The sequence below is a fragment of the Cynoglossus semilaevis genome, chromosome 14 (genome assembly GCF_000523025.1).
Source record: "Cynoglossus semilaevis isolate Cse_v1.0 chromosome 14, Cse_v1.0, whole genome shotgun sequence".
NCBI classification, from domain to species: domain Eukaryota; kingdom Metazoa; phylum Chordata; class Actinopteri; order Pleuronectiformes; family Cynoglossidae; genus Cynoglossus; species Cynoglossus semilaevis.
Genome location: NC_024320.1, coordinates 15,528,104 through 15,538,773, shown reverse-complemented (window position 1 = coordinate 15,538,773; position 10,670 = coordinate 15,528,104). Strand labels below are relative to the sequence as shown.

The 10,670-nt window shown below is 42.1% G+C and overlaps 1 protein-coding gene across 1 annotated transcript in view; it reads left to right on the top strand.

Annotated features, from left to right (window-relative positions):
• The window catches only part of nbeal1 (neurobeachin-like 1), a 30,773-nt gene that overhangs the window by 16,886 nt on the left and 3,217 nt on the right, over positions 1 to 10,670 (top strand). Inside the window, exons 26-55 of the mRNA XM_008325329.3 lie at positions 6 to 42; positions 115 to 274; positions 482 to 570; positions 722 to 1,312; positions 1,546 to 1,721; positions 1,796 to 2,084; positions 2,386 to 2,694; positions 2,829 to 2,978; positions 3,087 to 3,244; positions 3,348 to 3,472; positions 3,693 to 3,819; positions 3,908 to 4,056; positions 4,291 to 4,424; positions 4,525 to 4,626; positions 4,786 to 4,881; positions 4,963 to 5,087; positions 5,167 to 5,307; positions 5,576 to 5,706; positions 5,803 to 5,912; positions 6,001 to 6,118; positions 6,223 to 6,320; positions 6,654 to 6,770; positions 7,380 to 7,469; positions 7,558 to 7,667; positions 7,815 to 7,987; positions 8,068 to 8,162; positions 8,452 to 8,568; positions 8,893 to 9,054; positions 9,151 to 9,299; positions 9,702 to 9,837. Of these exons, the coding sequence (XP_008323551.2) occupies positions 6 to 42; positions 115 to 274; positions 482 to 570; positions 722 to 1,312; positions 1,546 to 1,721; positions 1,796 to 2,084; positions 2,386 to 2,694; positions 2,829 to 2,978; positions 3,087 to 3,244; positions 3,348 to 3,472; positions 3,693 to 3,819; positions 3,908 to 4,056; positions 4,291 to 4,424; positions 4,525 to 4,626; positions 4,786 to 4,881; positions 4,963 to 5,087; positions 5,167 to 5,307; positions 5,576 to 5,706; positions 5,803 to 5,912; positions 6,001 to 6,118; positions 6,223 to 6,320; positions 6,654 to 6,770; positions 7,380 to 7,469; positions 7,558 to 7,667; positions 7,815 to 7,987; positions 8,068 to 8,162; positions 8,452 to 8,568; positions 8,893 to 9,054; positions 9,151 to 9,299; positions 9,702 to 9,837 (4,564 nt within the window). The remainder of the gene's footprint in view (positions 1 to 5; positions 43 to 114; positions 275 to 481; positions 571 to 721; positions 1,313 to 1,545; positions 1,722 to 1,795; positions 2,085 to 2,385; positions 2,695 to 2,828; positions 2,979 to 3,086; positions 3,245 to 3,347; positions 3,473 to 3,692; positions 3,820 to 3,907; positions 4,057 to 4,290; positions 4,425 to 4,524; positions 4,627 to 4,785; positions 4,882 to 4,962; positions 5,088 to 5,166; positions 5,308 to 5,575; positions 5,707 to 5,802; positions 5,913 to 6,000; positions 6,119 to 6,222; positions 6,321 to 6,653; positions 6,771 to 7,379; positions 7,470 to 7,557; positions 7,668 to 7,814; positions 7,988 to 8,067; positions 8,163 to 8,451; positions 8,569 to 8,892; positions 9,055 to 9,150; positions 9,300 to 9,701; positions 9,838 to 10,670) is intronic.

Here is a 10,670-nt window from a genome sequence, read left to right as displayed (position 1 = left end):
AACAGCAAACACTCTGATCGTCTCAGAGAACTTATCTTCAAGGTGAGGATACCTGAAAAAGACCTGAAATGCTCTTGTGTATATTGGCTTCTCACAGCTCTTCTGTGCTCTCAGCTTTTTGAGCGCATGTTGCGCTGTGACCGTGTCTATGAGAAGCACAAGCAACGTCTGAGGCTGAGGGAAGCAGGATACGCTGGTCTGTCGCTCCTTTTCTCTGAGCTTCAGATCACACCAACACTGGTCCGATGTCTTCTCAACCAGGTCCTTCACACAGGTCAGTGGTTTATTTCTGATCCTTTATGTAGTGAATATGTGCTGAAGGAAATAAAATGGACAGACTGCAGTTATTGGTATTTAGTTTGTCAGCATCTTCCGCTCCCTCACTTAAGTAGATGCAGTGAACACTGTATATCTGTATATTCTAGGCTACATCGATGTTTTTTATGAGTTATTTCAATGTATTTTTGTCAAAAACCTACAGATAACGTGGTGAATTACAAAGACCTCATGTCTTTGGTGCAGCTCACACACCGAGCTGGTCCTGCTGTACGAATTATCGTCTGCAAAAGGGTAAGAAGTCAGCAATAAATGTTTTATTTTCTCGTAGCCTATTTGCTGGTCACCAACAGAGAGTCGACAGATCTTATATCAAAACCCACCACATTCAGGTTCTGTTGAAAATGGCAGTAGAATCACACTTGATGTTTTCCTCTGTGTACAGGTTTACCAGCTGCTTCAGTCACAGCAGGACGCTGCTGTCCAGATCTCGAAGCAGCAGTGTTGGCAAGACACACTGATGAGACTATACCTGAGAGGTGAGGGGTCACCTCCACTGAGAAGCTCTGACACCATCAGCAACTGCAGTATTGACCTAAACCGACCATCTGCCAACAACCGTCTAGAGCTGCCCTTGGAGAGACGGACAAGGATGGGCAGCTCTGGCCGTCTAGATCGTCTAGAGGACGACCGCATTAGTGTGGGTGACACTCGGTCAGTTGACAGCCTGGACAACGGAGATATCATCTCTCTGCTGGACACACCGTCATCTTCTGCTTCTGTGGAGCCATCAAACTGCACTAAACCTTGGGTGGTGGGTAAGTCCGGTGGTCTGACACTGGACTTATCCCACCTGCAAGGGTACGAGGGCGCTGACAGTGGCAGTCAGACACCCGGGAGCATGCCCAGCACGCCGTCACCAGTGGACGCACCAAAAGCATTTCCTGGCATGTCTGGAGATAAGGACACAGCAGCTGAAGACGGATTCATCTTCAGCGACAACATCTCACTGGGGGAGTCCTTTAACAGTGCAGAGGTAAAAAACATTAAAACCAGCCCCATAGAAAAATCATGAAAAACAATCATGACTTGAATCCAAAAGAAAGCAAATAGTTAGCTGAAGTTTAGGTAAATGTCACCCACAAAACTTTTTAGATGTGTCAGAAAACAGATAGGAATAAGTCATTTAAAAAAATAAAATGAGCTAGAATGAACTAAACCCTGAAAAAAAAACACTTTTTATGCATCCCATGTTTTACTGACCCCTAGCGGACTGAGGAGGAGCTATGCAGCATGCTGCTGGAGATCCTGCTGTGTGTGATGTGGCGAGGTGTGGAGGGGTCTGATGATACAGCATGGCTGGAGCGGGGCCAGGTTTTTTCAGCACTCACCAAACTGGGCACTGCCAATGAGCTGCTGATCCCCATGGACCAGATCAAACTCAGGTGCGCCCTCTACATTCTAAATGACCTTCATTAACCGGCCTGTTAGCATCATCCCAAATGATTTTCTCTTCCAGCCTAATGGAGCGTATGCTGGAGAGTGCTGTAAGCGACAACCGTGAGGCATCTGCTGCCACACTGCCTCAACACACAGAGAACGCTGTGAGGCTTCTGCACATGGTGCAGGACTTCCTCCAAGCAGAGGGCTTGGTCAGTCCAGCACTATGGACAGAGAAGGTTCTGGAAGAGACGGTAACGCTGATGGACAGTCTGATGGTGTGGTACTCTGCAGGGACCCAATGGTTCCAGCTTTCGCAGGTGGGACTTAGGCTGCTGCTGGGCTTCATGGCTCAAGAGGACACACAGGTAAATTGATTTTCTCTTTTTTTTGTCATTTCTTTTACTAAAAGATCAGCAATAGTAATGAAGTTGCATTGTAAATATATGTGGTTAAGCAAAGGTGTAATTAAAAAACTAAAGCCTTAAAGTTAGATCAAATAGAAATTGTTAAAAGAAATAGATAAACAAAATTTAGCTTAAAGACAAACCAAAGGTTAATGGAGATAAAAAGCAAAGAATATGCATAAATATAGTTCCAAATAACAATATTTAATCTCAAAGCTCTCTATTTCCTGACTTATTCAGTTTTATGATCTTCATTCATTAGGTTTGTGCCATGGCCACTGCCAAACTGAACGGCATCCTTCAGACGAAGGAGGTGTCAAGTCAGGACGAGGCTTGTTACCTGCTGGGAAAAGTAGAAGGAATTCTGCGACGCTCCATCCAGGATCAAACAGAGGACACCTACTCCTTCTTGGTTCCTCTGATGAGAACACTTCTCTCCAAAGTTCACCGCCTCCTCTACATGGAGCTGCACCTCCCACAGCTACCTGACACCAATGGCAGCCCCTCCTTTTTTGAGGACTTCCGGCAGTACTGCGAGTCTCCAGAGTGGCGTGTTTACCTCGACAAATATGTATGAGATCCATATTCTCAATTATTTCTGAAGTGAAACATTAGAGTCAGAACCTGTGGTTTAACAATAATTGTTGTATTGTGGGCTAGACGACAGTATATGAGGTTTAAAATGTAAATCTTAATTATTCACAGATAATACCATACATGAAGCAGTATGAGATAGAAACCTTCAGTCAGGGCCATGAAACCATGGCTCTCTACTGGAAGGAATGTTATGAAGCCTTCATGGTCAGTCTGCATAAGAGGGAGAGGGAGAGAGGAGAGAGTAAAATACGCTTCCAGGTAAGATTATTCTTTGTTTTCACATAAACTGCAGTTTAAAATGATTTTATTCATATTTAATTATTAATTTCTTCTCTTTTCTTATATCACATTGTTTTCTTCTTTCAGGAGCAGTTTGTGGAGCCCTTCTCACGTCGCAGCCGTCAGGAGAACCTTCGCTACAACAGCATGCTGAAGCAGCATCACAGCCTGAACAGCGCCATCCTCAGGCAGTGGAAGGCCGCAAGGCGGGGCTTGGTGTGTGAGAGAGGACCATGGTCTGAGAGGTGAGCTATAAAGAAAGATAAAATAAAACAAAACAAATATGATATGAACCGCTGTTGTTTTGGGGTTTCTTTAATACATGTTTGATATGTTTGGTTCAAACAGGCAGCAGGATGAGATGCACTGGAGAGTTTCCAGTGCTGAAAACTTCTCCAGGATGAGGTTAAAGCTGGTCCGTAACTATAACTTTGACCCTCACAGAGAAGCCAGTGCCCTCAGAGACAACCTGGGTTAGAACATGTTCAAGTCTTCTCTCTTTGATTTTGACTATTTTTATATGTATAAATGTCAGAATGTCAATCTTCTATTCTACTGTTTTTTGGTAAATTTTTTTCACAAAATTTTTTATCAGATTTCGAGCAGTGTTTGCACTAATGTATTTTTGCTGTAATAATAAACTGGCTTTTATTTTGTCTCTAATCTCTGTTTGTCTCTCCTGATTTGACTCAGGAGTCCAACAGCAACGTGTCCACTCTGAGTCTCTGCTGCTGGAGGCAGTGAAGCAGGTAAAAGTGAGTGACCTGGAGGATGACATTCTGGAACTGCCAGAGGATGAAGCAGCGGCGGCCAACTCTCAGTCAGTCTCTAACATGTCCTTGCTGAAAATGTAACCTGTGAGATGTTTTTCTCTCTAAAGGCTTCATTTACCGCTGATTATCCTGCAGAACTGAAGCAGAAGATGCTGGTCAGAAGGAGAAGCTGGTTCTCTGGGAGGACTGTGAGCTGGTGACAGTGGTGGACGTGGTGCCTGGACGTCTAGAACTCACCACGCAGCACATCTATTTCTATGACAGCAGCCAAGAGAAGGAAGAAGGTGAGGAGACATGTTCAGGTAAAAAAAACAACAACAAAAAACTGTTTTAAGGTTCTATTAGGGACCTGGTTCAGCTGCTCCCTCCTTGCTGTTATTAGCGGCAACAGTTTTAATTAAATGTTTTTATTATAAAAAAAAAATATCTTCCAACTTAATTGATGCTTTTTCTACATTGCACAAAATATTTTGATTTACTGCTGAATCAACCATTAACACTTGTATTTTTGTCCGCAGGTGTGGGCCACGACTTTAAATGGCCCCTGTCTCAGATCAGAGAGGTTCACCTGCGTCGATACAACCTCAGGCGCTCTGCTCTGGAGATTTTTCTTATTGACCAAACAAATTATTTTCTCAACTTCAAGAAAGAGGTCAAAAACAAACATGCAAACATGAAACTACAAATATTTGTCAGAAAAACTCAGTCACTCAAAAAGTCACAAATTGTTCTTCTGGTTTTTCTTTCAAAAGGCAAGGAACAAGGTGTACAGCCGCATGTTGCTGCTGCGATCCCTCAGTCTGTATGGGACGCGATCACCACAGGAGCTTCTCAAAGCCTCGGGTCTTACTCAGGTGAGACAAAACTGATCTTTCCTGAGTCCAAGCTTTAGTGTTGATACATTTTTTGTATTTGGTTTCTGATAGTAAATATGGAAAAATTGAGTCAAAAGTAGTATTGAACTAGCTAAGAAGAAGAAACATGGATATAAGTCTGTATTTTGTGTCTCACAGAAATGGGTCAACAGGGAAATTACCAACTTTGATTACTTGATGCAGCTGAACACAATCGCAGGCAGAACATACAACGACCTCTCTCAGTACCCTGTGGTATGTCACCATGGAAAACATTGCTAGTATAAGTATTTAGTTAAGTTACATTTTTAACTGTATTTGTTATTATATCTACAGTTTCCCTGGATATTATCTGACTACACGTCCGAGGAGCTAGACCTGTCTGATCCCCGAATTTTTAGGGACTTGTCAAAGCCAGTGGCTGTTCTCAATGAACGGAACGCCAAGGCTGTCAGAGAAAAGTAGGTTGAGATACAATTTGTGTAATTAACCAAACAGTTAGTTGTCAGCTGCAGTTAAACCTTCATTATTTTTTATTAGGTATGAAAGCTTTGAGGATCCCACAGGAACCATTGACCGGTTCCACTACGGAACACACTATTCCAACGCTGCAGGAGTGATGCACTACCTAGTCAGAATGGAGCCGTTCACCTCCATGCACATTCAGCTGCAGAGTGGACGGTGAGGAACCACAGAGCCATCCTCAGTCACAGAACTATTACTTGAATAAAATTATATATTTCTTTTAAATTTTTATAAAGGAATAAGGTAATGTAACATCTGATGTTACACTGCCCCCATGTGGAACATTGATAGGTTAAACAGGCCTCAGATCTACAACAGTTTCATTTGCTGTAATGGCAAGGTTTTGAAGCAGAGGGATCAATAGGCCATTAGATGAAATAACAGTTACATACATTTTAATTCGTACTGTTCTCCCTGTGTCTAGGTTTGACTGTGCTGATCGTCAATTCCACTCCATACCAGGGACATGGCAGACACTCATGGACAATCCCAATGATGTCAAGGAGCTCATACCAGAGTTCTTCTATTTTCCAGAATTTCTTGAAAACCAAAACGGTGACCGTTGTCTTAAAGGCTTATTGTAATAAAAACATATTTTTAAAAAGCATAATTAAAATAACCCTGCTTTTATTTTTGGGTGTCGTATTCCAGGTTTCGATCTTGGTCGTCTGCAAATCTCCAAAGAACGTGTGGAAGACGTGGTCCTGCCTAGATGGGCCAAATCTCCTGAGGACTTCATCTACAAGCACCGAAAAGCCCTGGTGAGTCTCATGGGGAAAAAAAACGAAAGTCACCTTGGCTGGGAGAATGATTGCCTTGATTATAACATTAGTTTTTCTTTCCACACAGGAATCAGAGTACGTGTCTGCACACCTTCATGAGTGGATCGACCTGATCTTTGGATACAAGCAGCGAGGTCCTGCAGCCGTGGAGGCTCTCAATGTCTTCTACTACTGCACATATGAGGGTAAAACCTTTGGATATTCCTCATTTCAGCAGGTTTCACACTCAATACAGGGATTCCAGTTTCTAATTCAACAGCAGTATGACAACATGAACATGTCATTACAGGAGCGGTAGACCTCGATTCCATCACTGATGAGAAGGAACGTAAAGCTCTGGAAGGAATGATCAGCAACTTTGGACAAACTCCCTGTCAGCTACTCAAGGTGTGAACACAAACTAGTGTTTGGCTATGGTTTAAGGCAGGTCTTCAGCCTTTCCTTTTTCAAATATTTTAGGGCTAATGTAGAGAATCAGAAGCTCAACCTCAACAACAATACATGGCACAACGTTGATACACGTGGTCTCATACATGCAGCCTGTCTCAGGTTGAACCACAGCCAGAGGACATATCCTCTGTGTTTTTCTGAAGTGTAATGTTCAAATAAATGAGTCAGGAAGAAAAGCTCCTTAAAATAATAGGTACATGCATTTAAGACAAAAGAGGTTGTAATAATTACACTGCTCTGACACTGAGAGGTTTTGTCCCCCTTTTTCAGGAGCCTCATCCGGTGCGTCTGTCCCAGGAGGAAGTGGAGAAGCGGAGGTCTCAGCTGGACTCTTGTCCTCTCAATGTATTTGAACACCTCACCAACCTCAAGTCCTTCTTTGTTGAGGTATTTTTTTACTAGTCTTTCCACTAGACCTCTGTTGTCAACTAACAAAAATTCCTAGATCACAATTTTGACTCTATCACTTTCCACAAAACAATACTTTGCAGTTGTTGATCATCTATCTCCTCCATCAGTGCATCTAAACACTGTATGTTATAAATTTATGTATTTTTATGTTATAAATATAAGAGCTGCATATACAGACAAATAACCATTCACACTGATATTTCTGCTCAGTTTAGAGTCAACCGTTAACCAAGTTCTAACCTGCAAAAGAAAATGCTCATGTGGGAAACACGTGCAACTCCACACTGAAATATTATCAGTTACCACTGGGGTTCAAATGATTGAATTCAAATTATCTTACAACAAAGCAACAGCACCAACCAATCTTCCACTAAATGGCAATGGCTGGTTTCATTTATTGAACTGTTGCAGTAGTTACTGTCCACAATTAAGCATTGTGACCCTTATCCTTTACTATCCCTCTGTCTTAACCATGGTCTGTTTGATGTTTACAGCAGGGGAGCACAGAGTACAGTCAATAATGTGGACTGTCTTATTGCATCAAGTGAACAGTAACTGTAAAACCTAAACATCCTCTTTTTGCAGGGCATCAGTGACAACGTGCCACTGGTCAAAGCTGTGGTGCCAAAGAATCAGTCACATTCCTTCATCACTCAGGGGAGTCCTGACACCATGGTGAGAACATTTACAGTTAACATTCATTTTGCAGATGATTTTTAAATTGTGTAATGGGTGTAAATGAGTTAAGAATTTTCTTCCCCAGGTGACCGTGAGCCAGAACTGCCTAGTTGGGACCCATGGGTGGCTGCCTTACAACAAGAACATTTCCAATTACTTCACTTTTATCAAAGACCCCACTGTGGCCAACGCCAAGTAAGAAGAATAATTTTAAATAAAATGATTAAATAGAACATAGAACAAACATCTAAGCTGTTTTTCTGCCTTACCCGAGAACATTATAAATCAAAATGGCCTTAATACAAGACGGTTTCTTTATTTCTCCCTTTCTTCATCTGTTAGAACCCAGCGTTTTCTGTCTGGACCCATTGCTCCAGGGGTGGAGGTGAGCACAGGCCTGTTTGTGGTCTCTCATGACGGAAAGCTGCTATTTAGTGGAGGACACTGGGACAACAGTCTGAGGGTCACTTCTCTGGTCAAAGGGAGGACTGTGGGACAGCACATTAGACACATGGGTAAAGAGCAGCAGACATTGGGAAGGTCAGTTGACCAGTGTCCTTCTCCGGGTTTGTAACTTTTCTCATGTTTTCCGCAGACATCATCACCTGTTTATCTATGGACCACTGTGGCATCCACCTGATCTCCGGCTCCAGAGACACCACCTGTATGGTGTGGCAGGTCATACAGCAGGTTAGGACAACGCTAACTTCTGTGTCCACACTGATATCTTCAAATAACAAAGAAAAACATCTGAGTTGAAAACCATGTAACTTGGTATTTTAGACCAGGTCTATGTAACATGTGAATCCTTTGCCTTTTTGCTTTGGCTCTGTGTGATATTCGTGTAATATTTTAGGTAGTTTTAATTTTTAATGATGAAATGCTTTAATTTGGATACATAAATGACATTTTCAAAATGAAAATCCTAATTTTCAGTTTATTTTGTACTATTGTTAATATTTCCGTCTCATGTTTGTAGGGTGGAGCTCCTGTGGGTCTGTCTCCTAAACCAGTGCAGGTTTTGTACGGACACACGGACGAGGTTGTGAGCGTCAGCATCAGCACAGAGCTGGACATGGCTGTTTCTGGATCACGGGTAAGAACTCATGACCACCTTTAATAGAAGTGTTCATTCACATTCTTCTTCACTGAGCTGGAAAATAGGGTTTAGACTCAGTGTCTGTTCAAACATCACAGTCAAGTTTACAGACTTTCACTTTATGCTATTGAAAAGTCTGACCTCACAAACAAAAATTGTCTTTTTTAACTTAAAACAGTTCACATGGAGAAAAAAAATCTGTTTATCACTTGTAACACAGTAACATTATCTTTATGTTTGATGGATAATTTCAGACTTATTTACATAGGTGTAAAGGTCTGTTGTCAAGTTCTAATTATGTGGACGTATAAATCCCTGCAGGACGGGACTGTGATCATCCACACAGTACGTCGGGGTCAGTACATGCGCTGCCTGCGGCCTCCCTGCGACAGCTCCCTACCACTGTCCATCCTCCACTTGGCTGTGTCATGGGAGGGACACCTGCTGGTCCACACCTGCCTTGAGGGCAAGGCCACGCTGAAGGTGCAGGAACTGGATGAACCTGGAATTCTGAGAGCTATTTATTAGTAATAGGTCTAGAGTCTGACTATAACATATGTGTTTTACTGATCTTTCCAGGATAAAAATGCTCTGCATCTCTACTCTGTGAATGGAAAGCACTTGTGCAGTGAGCCTGTGAAGGAGCAGGTGACAGACATGTGTGTCTCCGGGGAGTATGTCATCACCGGCAGTGAGCAGGGATTCCTTACCATCAGGGATCTGTACAGGTAAATGTTAAGAAAACCACCTATTGGCCCAGTTTGAATCATTTATTTTATATACATATAAATAAGTATATATAGATATGTCAGAATGTATAGATGTCTTTCCTTTTCCACTATTATGCCGTACACCAAGTGTCATTTTATTTCAACCTGGAAAGTATAAGTTTGTGAGCTGCTCACACATTCATACCGAAGTAAACCCCAGAAAAAGAAATGTGATTTTATATCAAGATACAAACTAGTGTTGAACCACTGCTGCTCCCATTAGTTACCTATAACTATAACTAGTTTGAAATCCTCAGGTTTAGTTTATATCGCACTTGGCCAAACCTGAAACTGAAAACAAAATGCTTATTTAATGGGTTTGTCATATTAAAGAAAGCTGTTTCTGTTTCTCCTTCACAGTCTTTCACTTAGCACTGACCCGATCCCCATGCGGGTGCCAGTGCGCTGTGTTTCAGTCACCAAAGAGCAGAGCCACATCCTGGTGGGCCTTCAGGACGGGAAGCTGATCATTGTTGGTGTGGGGAAGCCTGCTGAGGTAAAGAACTCTCTGAGAAACTACATCGCTCAGAGCCTGGAGGGATCTCCGCTCATGTCCTCCCCTCTGCTGGCACCTCTCCGAGCTCGCTCTCCAACACGGCTGTTGCACCAACGTGATCAGCTGGTCTTTAGCCCCGCCTCCAGTTCCCACAAACATTAGCTGTCACTATCTCACATGCACACTTGAGCTGTGCTAAGTCCTGCCCTCAAACACACAGCAGCCAAACCCTCATACAAAGGGGAAATGTATTATGCTACCTAGCTTGCATATTTTAGCTAATCTTGGACTTTAATACTTTAATCTGAGTTATTAGCGAGATAGCATGAAAGCTAACGAAAGAGAAAAAGCAAAAAACTACTCACTCATAGTGGTGTCTTAAAAAAAAGTTTCTGAAAAACTCAGAAGGTGCAACGTTATGTGTCAGGTTAAATTAGATCAGATTAGACATTCAATACCTTGATAGGAAATTAACATTAAGCTAGTTTCAGGCACATGAATCAAATATATTTTCTTTTAAGGTGTATTTCCAAATTAAAAATTTTTACCCCTCACATTTTAGTCCAAAACTGTTATTATCAAGTAGAGTTCAGTCCAGAATGTTTGAGTGATTTGGGGGCGGGGCTTTGCCATTGGTGCAGTGGTCACCTTTCTTTCTCAGGGTTTTTACCCCTCATACCTAAACACAAACACATCTTATTGTTTATTTGATTTTTGTTTATCTTTTATGAATGATGTGGGCACAAGTTTTAGTTTTACCACAGAACAAACTGCACTGAGTCATTTTCCAACTCAATCATCAGTCATTTTTTATTCAAATCAGTCAATTTTAC